At 40.0% G+C, this 15,038-nt stretch overlaps 1 protein-coding gene across 1 annotated transcript in view; it reads right to left on the bottom strand.

The window, feature by feature from the left end:
• The window catches only part of TTN (titin), a 241,644-nt gene that overhangs the window by 8,924 nt on the left and 217,682 nt on the right, over positions 1–15,038 (bottom strand). The window contains exons 278-300 of the mRNA XM_082311459.1: positions 13,229–14,995; positions 12,833–13,129; positions 11,980–12,267; positions 11,588–11,887; positions 9,443–11,509; positions 9,048–9,350; positions 8,661–8,966; positions 8,273–8,563; positions 7,853–8,152; positions 7,438–7,743; positions 6,883–7,188; positions 6,503–6,784; positions 5,603–6,196; positions 5,214–5,501; positions 4,797–5,096; positions 4,040–4,342; positions 3,453–3,755; positions 2,758–3,342; positions 2,310–2,615; positions 1,922–2,221; positions 1,104–1,679; positions 706–1,011; positions 20–613 (exon numbers count right to left, since the gene is read on the bottom strand). Of these exons, the coding sequence (XP_082167585.1) occupies positions 20–613; positions 706–1,011; positions 1,104–1,679; positions 1,922–2,221; positions 2,310–2,615; positions 2,758–3,342; positions 3,453–3,755; positions 4,040–4,342; positions 4,797–5,096; positions 5,214–5,501; positions 5,603–6,196; positions 6,503–6,784; positions 6,883–7,188; positions 7,438–7,743; positions 7,853–8,152; positions 8,273–8,563; positions 8,661–8,966; positions 9,048–9,350; positions 9,443–11,509; positions 11,588–11,887; positions 11,980–12,267; positions 12,833–13,129; positions 13,229–14,995 (11,268 nt within the window). The remainder of the gene's footprint in view (positions 1–19; positions 614–705; positions 1,012–1,103; positions 1,680–1,921; positions 2,222–2,309; positions 2,616–2,757; positions 3,343–3,452; positions 3,756–4,039; positions 4,343–4,796; positions 5,097–5,213; positions 5,502–5,602; positions 6,197–6,502; positions 6,785–6,882; positions 7,189–7,437; positions 7,744–7,852; positions 8,153–8,272; positions 8,564–8,660; positions 8,967–9,047; positions 9,351–9,442; positions 11,510–11,587; positions 11,888–11,979; positions 12,268–12,832; positions 13,130–13,228; positions 14,996–15,038) is intronic.

Genomic DNA, 15,038 nt, shown 5'->3' with positions numbered 1-15,038 from the left:
CTCAAGACCCTTCATTCACCTTCAACGTCCAAAGAGGCAGTGCCAGACACAGATCCTCCTTGGTTGGTAGCTCTAACTTGATATATTGTGGCATCATCATCCGTTACATTTGTGATGACCAGCTGGTGATATCCACCCTTGAATTCCTGTATCTTGATCTTTTCACCATCTGGCATGATTTCTTTGCCCTGTCTGTACCACTTGACAATTGGTTTAGGATGACCAGTGACTTTGCAGACAAATGTGGCATTAGCTTGAAATTTCACATTCAGATTCCTTAGCTCTTCCTTGAAATGTGGAGCTTGAATTGGTACATCAGATTTTGGAATGACTGGTTGTGATACCTCACTCCACTCACTTTCACCACCAAGATTTTCACATTTTACACGGAATTCATATTCAAGACCTTCAATAAGATCTTTCACGGAATAGACGGTTTCACGAATTTCATCTGTTGTTACAGAAATCCACTTGTTCTGTTTTTTCTCACGCTTCTCAAGATAGTAAGTTCTAATCTTTGCACCGCCATCACTTGCAGGTGGCTTCCATGAGACAACACAAGAATCCTTTGTGACAGCACTTGCTACTGGCTGACCAGGTTGTCCTGGTTTTTCTGCAAAGGATAAAAAGGTTCAAAAAGTAAAGTCGAGCTTGCCTTAGTAATTACAGGGGCATACAGAAATCGATATTTTGGCGTCTACTTACCAAATGGAGGCTTCATAACAACAACTGATGAAACCTCCAGTGCTTCACTAATGCCATATGTATTCTGAGCAGAAACACGGAAGTAATAGCCTGCATTTTCAGTTAGGTTCACAATTCTACAGGTTGTGCCTGAAATGCTTGAAGATACAAGTTGCCATTCTGCTCCTTCCTTGGCTTCACGTTTCTCTATGATGTAATTGGTTATCATAGCACCCCCATCATCCTCTGGTGGTTTCCAGCTTATCACCACAGAATTCTTCAGTATCGACTCTATAACAATTGGACCTACCGGTTTATCTGGCTTATCTGTAAAAGAAAAAGCATTATATTTTTAGTTCCTTTGCCAGTAAATATTTGAGAAAATATTCCACAAAAATACTGAAAATAACATTAATTACCTTGTATTTCCACGTTAAGTACAGTGTCAACCGTTCCAAATGTGTTGCTGAGTTGCACTTTGTACTTCCCAGCATGAGTCTTGTGCTGGACATTCTTAATAGCAAGATGAGTATAATGCTCTGTATTCTCAATAGTAACCGTTTCTGATCCTCTCAAAGGTTTGTTGCTGTGGAACCAAGTTATTGCTGGTACTGGTCGGCCAATATACACAACGTGAAGACGGAGGGTGCCACCTGCACCTGCATAGTATTTCTCTTTCAATGGGAAGCCAGGATGGAACTGAGGAGGAGCCTGCAATAATAGCTTGCCGCTAGTTTCAATTTCTCCGACATCATTGGTAGCCATGCAAGTGTAGAGACCTTCATCCTCCTGTTCATCTGTTATTACTGTCAGTGTATGGTTGCGTCCATCAGATGACATTTTGTATTTTCGGCTTTGCACCAGTTCTTTGCCAAAGCGGTACCATTTAATATCAGGCAAAGGTCTCCCAACAATCTGGCATGTCAGCTGAGCTGCTTCACCCAGTTTAGTTGTAACATCCTCCATTTCTTTTTTTATGGCAGGCGCTTCTCCAGCTACGACAAAGAAAATTAAAAACTAATGAAGATTACTATGAAATTTTCCTCTATTACTATATTACTGGAAACTAATTTTCATTTATACTTGTGCCTCTTATACTTGAAAGACTGTGCTTTAGGACAGTCATGTTGGCAAATAACATGTAAAGCAAATAGGCAGCATGTTAAGTGCAACACCGTGGATTATGACACAGCAAATCACAATATCGCAGCAAATATGACAATATGTTTTTGCTTACATGTTAATTTAGTTTTCACTGCCATAGCAGTCCTTCGAGGTCTGCTGAGGCCAGTCTGATTTTCTGCAAAAACACGGAACTCATATTCTGTAGCCTCTAGTAAACCTCCTACTGTAAACTGCCTGTCCTTGATGCGTTCTTTATTGCATTTTTTCCAGGTGCTTTCTCCAGACTGGCGATATTCAACCCAATAGCCAAGGATCTCTTTGCCACCATCACTTTCAGGTCGTTCCCATTCTAACGTAATGCTGTCCTTAAATATAGAAGTGATCTCAATTTCTCCAGGTTGGCTTGGTTTGTCTGAAAAAATAGATACAGAAAATAAATTCCTCTCTAAATGTCACTAAGTTGCTCTTCAGAAGATCTGTTAATGCAAACGTTTTCTTACCAAATGGATCCTTGCATACAACTGGTTCAGAAGCAGGACTTGCTTCACTTTCACCAATGTCATTTTGAGCAACGATACGGAATTGATATTCAGCATCTGGAACAAGTCCCGTGACTGTGTACATTGTAGTGGTAATCTGTGTCTTATTATGCCGGACCCATTTTTCTGTAGATGTCTCTTTACGTTCAATGTAGTAGCCAGTTACACGACAACCACCATCATCTTTAGGTCTGGACCAGGACAAGTTGACAGAACTCTTTGTAACATCAAGCACTTCAGGGGGGTTGTTTGGAGGCTCTGGAGGATCTGTTAATAATTATAATAAAAAAATAATAGAAATAATAGTGACGTAGTGTTAAAACATTTGCATATACTATTGCGCTTTTAGATCCATAACATAGTAATTAAAAATATTTTTTTTTTTTTTTAAATCTAAAAGGGAACTTACTTAGAGGTGTCTTTGGTACTGCTGGTTCTTCAGATTTGAGAGATTTGCTAATACCAAAATGGTTTTCAGCAGAAACACGGAAGTGATATTCCACATTTTCTTTGAGCCCTTTCACCACTAGTGATGTTCCTTTCACTCTAGAGTCAACAGTGTACCAGGCAGTCTTCGGTACTTCTCGTCTCTCAACAATATAACCTAGGATATCTGCACCGCCATCATCTGTAGGAGGTCTCCAGCTTACTCTGACAGAACGAGCTTGTATGTCATCATACTCAAGTGGCCCTTCTGGTGGATTTGGAATGCCAATCACTCTGACTTTAATATACACAGCTTTTTTGCCACACTTGTTCTCAAGTGCCAAATCGTAGGTGCCTGAATCTTCTCTTTCTGCATCTTTGATCACAAGTTCTGTGTGAGTGTCAGAAGTCGCAATCATGGCCCTCTTGCTGATGTCATGTCCTTCTTTTGTCCATTTGCATATTGGGATGGGCTTACCCTTAATGGGTATTGTAAGCCTGATAACTCCACCTTGTCTCACCATAAGACCTTCCTGGTATTTTTCATCGAGTTCATAGTCAGGATATTCTGTAAACAAAATTAACATGTCATGCTCTGTCTGTTCTACAGATGATATCATTTAGGCAATACTGTTTAAGGACAACTTTCAATGAGAGTTGAGACTTAAAGTGTCTTACCAAGCATTTCTGTTATTTTGACTGTTCCTGGCACTTCAGCGGGTTCTCCTGGCCCACCAGCATTACAGGCTAGCACACGGAATCTGTACTCTGCACCCTGGGGGAGATGTGTCAAGGTGTATTCACGAATCTTGGTTGGCGTGGTATTACATTTGGTCCATTCAAATTGATCAACCTTCTGCATCTCAATTAAGTAGCCAGTAACTTTGGAACCACCTTCATCTTCTGGTGGACTCCAAGCCAGGGAGACAGATGTTCTTGTAGTATCAGTGACTCTTGGATTCTGAGGTTTACCTGGAGGAGCTGGAAGAGAAGATCAGATGGGGGGGTGGGGTGGTATCTTTTTTATAAATATTTAAAAGATGTAACAAATTCTAATGTAAAACCTATGATCTATATTAATTCTAAAGGATTTATACAGGAAAATTTAGAATGAAAGATTTTCACTTATATTTTCTTGGTTTTCTCCAGTAAGAATCTCATTTGTTAATACACGCAGATAAATTTCCAAATTAGTAAAAAGAGTAAATTTTACTAGTATCATTCCCTTCTGTCGTAATGTGCTTAATTTATAGGAAATTACTTACCAATTGGATCTCTGGCAACAGCAGACTTGGAAGGACGGCTGGGTTTCCCAGTGCCTCTGGCATTGATTGCTGTGACTCGGTGTTCATATTCTAATCCTTCAACCAACCCAGTGGAACGGTAACGAGTCATAGTGACTGGAACTTTATTCACACGGATCCATCTATCTGCTCGAACCTCTTTGCGTTCCACAATATAACCAGTAATCTGTGAGTCACCATCATCTTCTGGAGGATACCAAGTTAATGTCATGCCATCTCGAGAGATATCAAACACTTCAGGAGTACCAGGAGGACCAGGAATACCTGTAAAAACATAACACAGAATTAGTGAAGAAAGCGCCAAATGATTCTACACATTAGTAATATGCAACATATTGTGAATGACAATGTAATATCAATGTCCTATCAAACTCTTTTTATCAGCAGATATCAAAGTACTTTACAAACTAGGTCAGTGAAATACTCCTGTTTTTGTAATGGGGTAAAGCAATTTTTAAGGGTAATGGTAGAAATGAGCAGAAAATCCAAGTTTACCATCCAGGTTCTGTGCAGTGCATCTGTAATACCTACATAGTTTATGGATGGCATTTTTCTCCAGAAATATAACAAGACTACTGTGCATCATAATGTACCATTTTATTTGGCAAAAGGAAGTAGTAACATCTAGAAAAATCTTATCTATGTGTGGATATATAAGCCCATTTAAATACATATTTTTATTTTTAAAGGTAGAGAATAAGCAAAAATTCAGACTTACGGATTCTGCTCTTGCATTCTATAATTTCAGACTGCAGGTAAGATCCAATTCCAAAGCGGTTTGTAGCAGCCACACGGAACACGTATTCTGCACCTTCAACAAGTCTGGTGAACTTAAACATTGTCCTGGTTACTGACTCTGAAACTGGCAGCCATCCAGGACGGTGAGCATCGCGCTGTTCTACCACATAGCCGCTAAGGGTAGCTCCACCATCCAACTCAGGTGGCTCCCAGGAGATAGTTACATAATTTGAATCAATTTCATCAATTCGGATAGGTCCAACAGGTGGTCCAGGTTTGTCTAGAAAAAAAGAAAATTAAAAGACAAAAAAAAATGTGGAGAAAAGGAATCGTGTTGCTGATGTAACAAAGTTCAGATGGAGAAAGATCCTGGGCAATTATTTTCATAAATACTTACCAAGGATTATAACCTTTATTGTATCAGTAACTGTTCCAGTTGTGTTCTTCAGTTCAAGTGTATACTCTCCAGTGTCATGTATGGTGGTCTCACGCACAGTTAATTTAGCCATTTTGGCAACAGTCTCCATTTTGATGCGTTCTGATTCTTTTAGTTTAGAACCAGCAAAGAACCAAGATGCAGCTGGAGGTGGTCGTCCTTCAATGGGAATAGCTAACTCAATGGGCTTGCCAGCAGGTACATGAATTGTCTTCTGAGGTATTCCAGCGAAGTCAATTGTTGGTAGAACTAAGAAAAGCAAATAATTGAAATTTTAAATATCCATTTTATAAATATCACATTCATTTGGTGTAAGCTTCACCCTGTTATTTTTAACAGTAGATACCTACCTTTTTGGTCTTGTACTGTCACTGCTGTGACAATCTCTCGTGGTTCTGACATGCCCTTCTGATTCTGTGCTCTGACCCTGAACAAGTACTGTTCACCTTCATTGAGGGAGATAATTGTATGCTCGTAGACAGTAGGCTTCAGTGACACTACCTTCAACCATCTTTCTGTTCCAGCTTTGCTGGCCTCAATAACATAGCCAGTCAATCTGCTGCCACCATCATGTGGTGGTTTCTCCCATGCAAGAGTAACAGTTGATTTAGTGGTGTCAATCACTTCAAGTTTTTGTGGCACCATGGGAACATCAGATACTAGTACTGCATCAGATGTTTCACAAGCTTCACCAATGCCGTAAATATTTTCTGGTAGTACTCTGAAATAATACAAAGCTCCTTCTAGAAGTCCACTAACTCTATAAAATGTCTTGCTGCATTTGGTAGTGACAGTCTTGTAAGCTCTCATGGAAGCTTCACGTTTCTCAATTATATAATTGTTGACTGGGGCTCCACCGTCAATGGTTGGAATATCCCAAGTAAGTGTCACAGAATCTTTTGATACTTCCTTAATTCTCACTGCAGCTGGTGGCCCAGGTGTATCTAGAACAAATAAACAAAAAAACCAAAAAAAGTTAAAAAGTTGTTTTTTTTTTTTCTTTTGGATCCTTTCCTTTTACAGTCAATGACGATTCTGCATAAAAAAACAACAGTGGGTTTTGATTTATAAACTAGCACAGCTTTAGAAACTATGTATTTTCCTTTGGATTAGACTGTTTCTCTGACTTCCCAAACATTCTCATGTTGTTTAAACTGCAGACTTCCTTTGGAAATGAACGACTTTCTTATTCCTGAGAAACACGCGCTGTGAGTGATGTAATGCCCATATACAATTGTAGCAGTACTTACCATACACTTTTACAGAAATAGTTGCAGATTTTTTTCCTGATGGATTTTCAGCCTCAATGACGTATTTTCCAGCATCATACCGATTAACTTTATCCACAATTAGTAGAGTGTAGCTGTCTGTAGTATCAATAATAGCTCGACTTACAAGGTCAACACCTTGCTTGCTCCACGTGATTACGGGAGCAGGTCTGCCAGATACAGAGACCATTAGGCGCAGGGAACCACCAGCTCTGACTGTAACTGTCTTCTTCAGATCATCAGCAAGCTCAAGCTCAGGTATTTCTAATGGAGGGTGTAAGAAACATGGAATTAATTAATCTTTTAGTAGTTCTAAAGGAAAGTATAATTATTCCTTAAAATGTACATTGTCTTCAAATTACCTATTCTTTCCACAGGTTCTATTTCTGCTGATGATTCACTAAATTCACTCATACCATTCACATTTGTAGCAGCAACTCTGAACTGGTATTTCTGGTTTGTTTTAAGACCAGTCACGGTGAACTCAGCATTCCTCAGAGTGGCAGTTGTATGTGGTCGATACCACTGTTCAGTACCTTCTTCTTTCATTTCAAGAACATAGCCTAAGATGTCAGCACCACCGTCATATGTAGGCTTTGACCATGCTAAACTTATGCTGTGCTTAGTAGTATCCACAACTCTTGGAGCTGAAGGTGGTGCAGGAGTATCTTTGAAAAAGAAGAAAATGCATTTCATGTTGGTGCAGGAAGTATTTTACACTTAAAAACAATTTCTCAACAGCTAATACCAGGAAATGCATTTAAAATGAACTATAACTGCTTTTAAGTTTATTCTAATGCTAGTTAGTTCAGTGAGATCATATGTAGTTTTGGGTACCTTAGTCGAAGTGTCAACATGGGTTTATGCTCCATTATTATAAGTAAATATTAAAATATGTTTTCAATGTGGTAACTTACATGATGGTTCTTTACATAACATGTATTGTGAAGCATCACTGGGCTCACTGTTCCCAGCAGCATTCACTGCAGTGACACGGAACTGGTACTGGCTGCCTTCCATGAGACCAGTGACTTTCAGTCTGGTATCATAAACCGTGTAATCTCTGTTCACTCGTGTCCAGCGCAGACTTTTCCTTTCACGTTTGTCCACAAGATAGTCCTTAATCTCACTGCCACCATCTGATTCTGGTTTCGTCCACTGAATAATGATATGTTCCTTGCCAACACTCACTTCTTCAGGAGCACCAGGCTGTGTTGGGATAGCTGGTTTTTTTTTAAAAGGTGAAAAAAAAAAAAAATTATTTAACAAATTGTTTTTCTATGAGAAATATTCCACAAATTCTGATGCAGAATGGAAGGTATTAACACTCACTGAAGGCATTCCTGGCAATCACAGGTTCTGTTTCAAGTGGAACACCTGGTCCATATTTGTTGACAGCTCTCACACGGAAGATGTATTCGTTATTTTTAATAAGTTTTGTTACCACACATGATAAAGTCTGGCATTCAGCCTCAACAATAACCCAATGAAGTCTGCTGGTTTCACGCCTTTCTACGATATAGTGAGTGACTTGTGCACCTCCGTCTTCCTCAGGAATGTTCCATGCCAGAGTACATTTCTCTTCTGTTACTCTGCTAACAGTGATTTTGCCTGCGCATGGACCTGGTGAGTCTGGGTAGAGATGAAAAGAAGTATTGTTATTAGCAGCTAAGGAAAAGCATCTCACTCTTATTTAAAAGAAGGGGGGTTCTTTAGTATACTAAGTATGAATATTATTCATGGGATACATACCAAGCACTTTGACAAGAACAGAAATTTGTTTCATCCCACTGGCATTTTTAACTGTTAGAGTATATTTTCCACTATCACTTCTGTCACAGAACTTGATAATTGCAATGGCTCGTTTGCTGGTGTATTGCAGAGAGATCTTTTCACATAGATCCAATTCCCTGTCACCTTTGGACCAGAAGACTTTTGGTTCTGGTTTCCCACCAATGGCCGCATCAAGAACAAGATCCGATCCAGCCCTAATGGTCACAACTTCTCCCTGCAGTCTGGCATCGAGTTCAGCCTTTGGTGGTGCTGTCATAAGGAAAAAGAGATTAAAAACAAATTATGTGACAGTACTAAAAATAGAACATTATGTTTTTAATTGTTCCAAGTGAATATTATTTCTTACAGTATTCATCTTTGCAAATGACAGCACCAGTCGATTCAGATCCTTTGCTAATCACACCAGCAGCATTCTTTGCTAGTACACGGAATTCATATGCTTCATCTTCACTAAGAGCTGTCACAGTAAAAAAGTTTTCTGAGACAATGGTATAATTGCATTTCAGCCAGCGTCCATCACCAGATTCATTATATGGTTTGCGCTCTATAATATATCCAATAATTTTGCTTCCACCATCATAAAGGGGTGCTGACCAGCTCAGCGACACTGTAGATCTGGTGACATCTGTTACTTCTGGTCTTCCTGGTGGATCTGGAGGAATAAAACAGAAAAATGAGAAATGCAATTCTATTTTAGCTTAAATAACAACATAACTCTAAAAGTAATACTTACCAACTGGATTTTGAGCCACTACAGGTCTGGAAGCTTCACTAGCTTTGCTAACACCTGCAGCATTTAGAGCATAGGTTCTGAACTGATATTCTAGGCCTTCCACCAATCCTGTGACTTTGTAGTTGCATTCACAGCATGGCACTTTGTTTTCCTTCACCCAAAGGATGGTGTTGCGCTCCTTCTTTTCAACCCAATATCCAATGACTCTGCTGCCACCATCATGATAGGGTTCCTCCCAGCGAATGGCCATGGCAGTTGCAGACACAGAATAGACTTCTGGCCTTGAAGGTGGGCTTGGTGGGACTAAACACAAAAAAGACGGGGAGGAAAATGTTAGTTATTACAAATACCTCAGTCAGAGGAAAAGAACAAATTTTGCAAAGTGTTTCACTTACCAAATGGATGCTCAGCAACTATTGTTTTTGATTCAAGGGGTTTGCTGACACCAAATCTGTTTTCTGAGCTTACTCGGAAACTGTACTCCTGGTATTTTGTGAGATGAGTGACTTTGATCTGTGTACGTTTCACACTGGAATTTACCAGCTGCCATGCTGTTGTGCCAGATTCACGTTTCTCTACAATGTAGTTCGTAATGTCACTGCCACCATCATCTTCAGGTTCTTTCCAGGTCAACACACAAGATTCAGCAGAGACAGATGATATTTCAATTGGGCCAGTGACAGGGCCTGGCCTTCCTATGACTACCACTGTGACAGTAAATGTTTTCACACCAGCAGTGTTTTCAAGTGTGAGGTAGTATTTACCAGAGTCACCTCTCATACTGTCCTTTACAGTCAGTGTGGTTCTGTCTTTTGTTGTCTTGATGGTCACTCTCTCAGTTTCCTTCAACCTCATCTCCTCAAGTTTCCATGTCACTTTTGGAGCTGGGCGCCCACTGATTGGTATATCAATAGTAAAGGTGCTTCCAGCCTTGCATGTTATGAGCTGTCTGCTTATTTCGCTGAGATCTGCTGTTGGTTCAATCTGTGGCTCCTTAATAATAACAGAAGAGAAAGCTTCTCTTGGCTCACTGTAGCCAGCATCATTCTTTGCCTTGACCCGGAACTCATATTCAGTATTCTCCACAAGGCCTTCGACAGTGAAAGTAAGTTGTTTGGTTTGTCCAGCTTCAATCCAGGAGTCAGATCCTTTTTGTTTCATTTCAAGAAGGTATCCAGTAACACGACTACCACCATCATGATCAGGTTTAAGCCAAGCTAAAACTACAGAAGATTTGGTTGTATCAACAATATCTAGTCTCTTAGGTGGAGCAGGTTCTTCCGTGGCTACAACTGGTTCTGTTAATTCACAAGGTTCACCTACACCATATTCATTTTCTGCTGACACTCGGTAGTAATATGGCACACCTTCTGCCAGGTCAGTGACCTTAAAGATTTGTCGAGTGCATTTTGAACTCACTACTTGCCAGCTACGACGGCTTGCTTCCCGTTTTTCCACAATGTAGTGATGGATACGTGAACCTCCATCCAGAACAGGAGCGTCCCACATTAAAGTAATGGATCCTCGAGTCACATCTTTAAATGTAATAGGACCTGGTGGACCAGGTGTGTCTAAAACCTTGACAGTAAATGCAATAGACTTACTTCCACTGTTGTTTTCCACAGTAAAGACATACTTGCCAGCATCATTTCTATTGCACTCCTCCACAGTCAATGTGCTGAATGAATCAGTTGTTTGAATGTCAGCACGCAAGCTCAGATTAGCATCTGCTTTGGACCACACAGCAGTAGGAACAGGTCTTCCAGAGAAAGCAATAAATAGACGAATGCTTGCACCTGCTCTTACAATATGAGTCTGCTTGAAGTTTGCATCAATATCAATTTCAGGTGCAGAAAGCCTGTCCACAGTTTGGACTGAAGCAGGAACTTCACAACTTTCTCCTTTGCCAGCACCATTGACAGCACTAACTCTGAATTTATAGTGTTCTCCTGCTTCCAAATCAACAACGGTATATTTAGTAGCAAGAACAGTCTCTGCATTGACTTTCTGCCATGCTTCGAGATCAGCTTTGCACATCTCAATGATGTACCCAATTATTTCCATGCCTCCATCAAACACTGGCTTGGTCCACTCTAAGCTTACACTAGTCTTCGATGTGTCTATCACCTTTACAACATTAGGAGCACTTGGTGGGCTGACTGGTTCTCTACATTTAATCAACTTTGAAACATCACTTGGAGGTCCAACTCCTGCAGCGTTTTCAGCCATGACATGGAATTCATACTCATTGCCTTCAATAAGGCCAGTTACTCTGTATCTGTTCTCTGTAATGGGCCTCTTACTGGATACTTTAACCCAGCGCATGCTCTTCTTTTCTCTCCTTTCTAGAATATACTCATTTATCTCGCTTCCGCCATCTGATTTTGGTCTTGCCCATGTGAGTGTGATACTGTCTCCTGTTACATTGGTAGGCTCTGGAGTTCCCGGTGCATCAGGGAGAGCTAAAAAAAGAAAAACGTCGTTAGAAAAACAAGATGGTAACTCCACAGTTATTTCTACAGAATGAGGTGGAAACTTACTGTAAGGTATTTGTGCAGTAACTGGATCAGACTCCAATGGTCTGCCAGCTCCAAATTTGTTCACTGCAGAGACACGGAACTGGTACTCATTGCCCTTAATTAGTTTAAGTGCAGTGTAGCTGCAAGCTTCACATTTATCTTCAACCAATGCCCAAGCAATCCTGCTAGTTTCACGTTTTTCAATTATGTAGTGGGAAATAGAAGCACAACCATCATTAGCCGGAGGGTCCCACCATAATGTAACTTTTTCTCCAGTAATGTTTGTGAATCGTATTGGTCCACCAACTTTTCCTGGTGTGTCTGCAATTTCAAAGGTTCAGAATTATAATTTGATGGCACTTAGAATAAAATACTATTTTAAAAGAGCATACTGAAAGTGTCTGGTGCAGTACCTTGTACTCTGAAGGTAATATCTTCTCGTTTAGTGCCTGATGCATTTTTGGCTTCTACTGTGTACACTCCACGATGATCCCGGGTAGCATCTCTAATGAAGATTGTACTATATCCAATAGCTGTAGTTATTTCTATATTCGTTATTTTCTCAATCTCCTTACCATCCTTAAACCATGTCACTTTAGGTACTGGACGTCCTTTAATTAGAGCTTTAAGTCTAATGCTCTCTCCAGCTTTAACAGTAAGGCCTTCAAAGTGCTCAGGGCCAAATTCAATTGTTGGAGCAACTAAAAAAGGAAAATATAATGAAATTCTCATATAGCTAAGTATTTTTTCTTGATACTCTTTTTAATATACTAATTATAAAAGATTGTTATATATAGAATTCTTTCACTTAGAAAATAGTATTCTCTAAAAAACACTTATTATATGAACGATAAACTTATTTTTCCTGTAAGCACACAGTGCATCATATTAACAATAGGTGAAAGACACCATTAATATATGCTGTTACAGTATGCCAAGCTACCTGAGGCACATTTTCATTTCTAATTTATTCAGTGCATCAGAATATTACAGTTTATGATTTCTTTCCAACTTTGCTGCTGTTGCTTATCCAACACAAATGTAGTGTGCCATGCCTTTCAGCAGCTGATTACGTATGTCTGCCCGATTTGGGTCTTTAATTTAGACCCTCCCACCCTGGAGTACAAATAGAAATGTTCTGAGTTGACTGGAAGGATTTCAGTCACGTGTTCTTCTCCCCTTGGCTTCCCATTTCCAATTAGTACAGCCAGAAGCTCTAGCTGCCTTCAGTACCCAAATACAAGCATATTAAGAAATAATTCTTACCGTTTTCATCTCTGGTCATGATATAGCCTGAAGACTGTGAAGGCGGGCTGATTGTACCCACAGCGTTTCTTGCAAGCACTCTGAATTCATATCGGTCACCCGAACTGAGTCCTGTAACTGTATATTGGCATTCACTGACATCAGTAAAGTTACATCTGAGCCAACGGTCTTCACTTCCTTGCCGTTTCTCAATGCTGTAGGCCACAATCTTACTGCCTCCATCACGCAGTGGGGGGGTCCATTTAAGCGTGACTGTTTCCCTGGTGACATCAATGTAATCAGGAGTACCAGGTGGGTCTGAAAGGAAAATAATTAAAATTTATTTTTATTACTCCTCACCATAGTCTACAAGACTAGAATTTTCTTGGGTAAGTAAGTGATTGATTATTCACTCACCCACTGGAGAGACTGCCAAAGTAAATTTGCTTGGCTCACTAGCTCGGCTTAGACCTGCGGTGTTTTCAGCGTATACTTGGAACTGGTAATCCAGGCCCTCAAGCAGTCCAGTAATCCTATATTCTCTGCTAGATATTAATGCAACATTAACCTTCTGCCACAAAATACTGTTTCTTTCCTTCTTTTCAACATGGTATCCAATAATCTCTGAACCACCATCATAAACGGGAGCATCCCAAGATATGGTCATTCCATCAGCGGTTATGTTGTATACAACAGGCTTGCCTGGGGCACCTGGTGGTCTAAACTGATGCTTTGCCACAACATCTGCTGACACAAGAGGTGGGCTCACTCCGTATCTGTTTTCTGCACGAACTCTAAACTGATATTCAGTGTCTTTAACAAGGTTTGGTACTTTGAAAGTTGTTCTTGCAGCACTTGAACACACCAGCTTCCAGTTCATTTGTGAAGTTTCTCTCTTCTCAATACTGTAGCCAGTAATTTCTCCTCCACCATCATCTTCAGGAGCCTCCCATGACAAAACTACACTATCTGCTTTGATTTCATCTAGTCTTAAAGGTCCTTTTGGCTTAGATGGAGGGCCAAGAGTGATGACAGTGATTGTGAATGTTTTTCTGCAGACTACATTATCAAGAATTAAAGTATATTTGCCACCATGCTCCTTTTTCACGTTCTTGATGCTTAAGCTTATCTTGTTTTCAGTTTTCTTGAAACGAAGATGTTCAGTTTCTTTAAGAGGGAGGTTGTCCTTGAGCCAGCTCATTGATGGCTTAGGTTTACCTTTATAGGGCAATTCAACGTGCAGGTTATGTCCAATTCTTACTGCAATTTGACCACCAGGAATATCAGAAAGGTCAGCTTCAGGTGTTATTATATATTCTTTCACTGTAATGGGTCCAACAGTAACACCGTCACTCATGCCTTTTTCGTTTTTAGCAAAGACTCTGAATTCCATAACAGAAAGCTCTTTAAGTTTTTCAACTTCAAATTCGCAGCTCTTGCTTGTGCCTGCGTATGTCCATTCTTTTTCTTCCTGCAGTTTCTTCTCAATAACATAGTCCGATATAATGCTACCACCATCATAGTCAGGTTTGCTCCACTGCAATTTAACAGAAGTCTTTGTAGAATCTTTCATGGCTAGATCTTTTACAGGTCCAGGTATGTCTGCAGCTTTCACTGGTTCAGCTGTCTCACAAGGTTCACCCAGTCCAATTTCATTTTCAGCAAGAACACGGAAGAAGAATGCAGTCTTCTCTGACAGGTTAGTGAGCTTAAAGGTGGTATGAGAACACTTTGTTGTTACAGTTGACCAGGCCCTCTTTGTAGCATCTCTTTTTTCAACAACATAATTTGTTATTTCAGAACCACCATTAATAAGAGGTGGCTCCCATACCAGCGTAACTGTGCCACGAGAAACATGTTTAAGCTGCAGCTTCTGGCAGGCAGATGGAGTGTCAAGTACTTTTACATTCACAAATGAGGATTTTGCTTCTCCAACGCCATTTTCAATTGTAAGAACATATTTTCCTGTATCATTTCGGGTTACTTGAGGAATAGTAAGTAGTGTAGATGATTCTGTGTTCTGGATGATGTATCTTTCATCAATCCCAAGATTCTTGTCACCCTTTCTCCATGTGACTGTTGGAGGAGGTCTTCCTTTGAATGGAATCATTATTTGCACATCTTCACCTGCTTTAGCAACAATAGAGGTCCGGAGAGCAACATCCAGATCAATCTCTGGTGCCACTGTGGAAATAAGTAAAAATTAATAGTGCATATTCAGAAAGTA

Source organism: Platalea leucorodia (genome assembly GCF_965183815.1).
Source record: "Platalea leucorodia genome assembly, chromosome: 5".
Classification (NCBI taxonomy): Eukaryota; Metazoa; Chordata; class Aves; order Pelecaniformes; family Threskiornithidae; genus Platalea; species Platalea leucorodia.
This window is presented reverse-complemented; position numbering and strand designations above follow the sequence as displayed.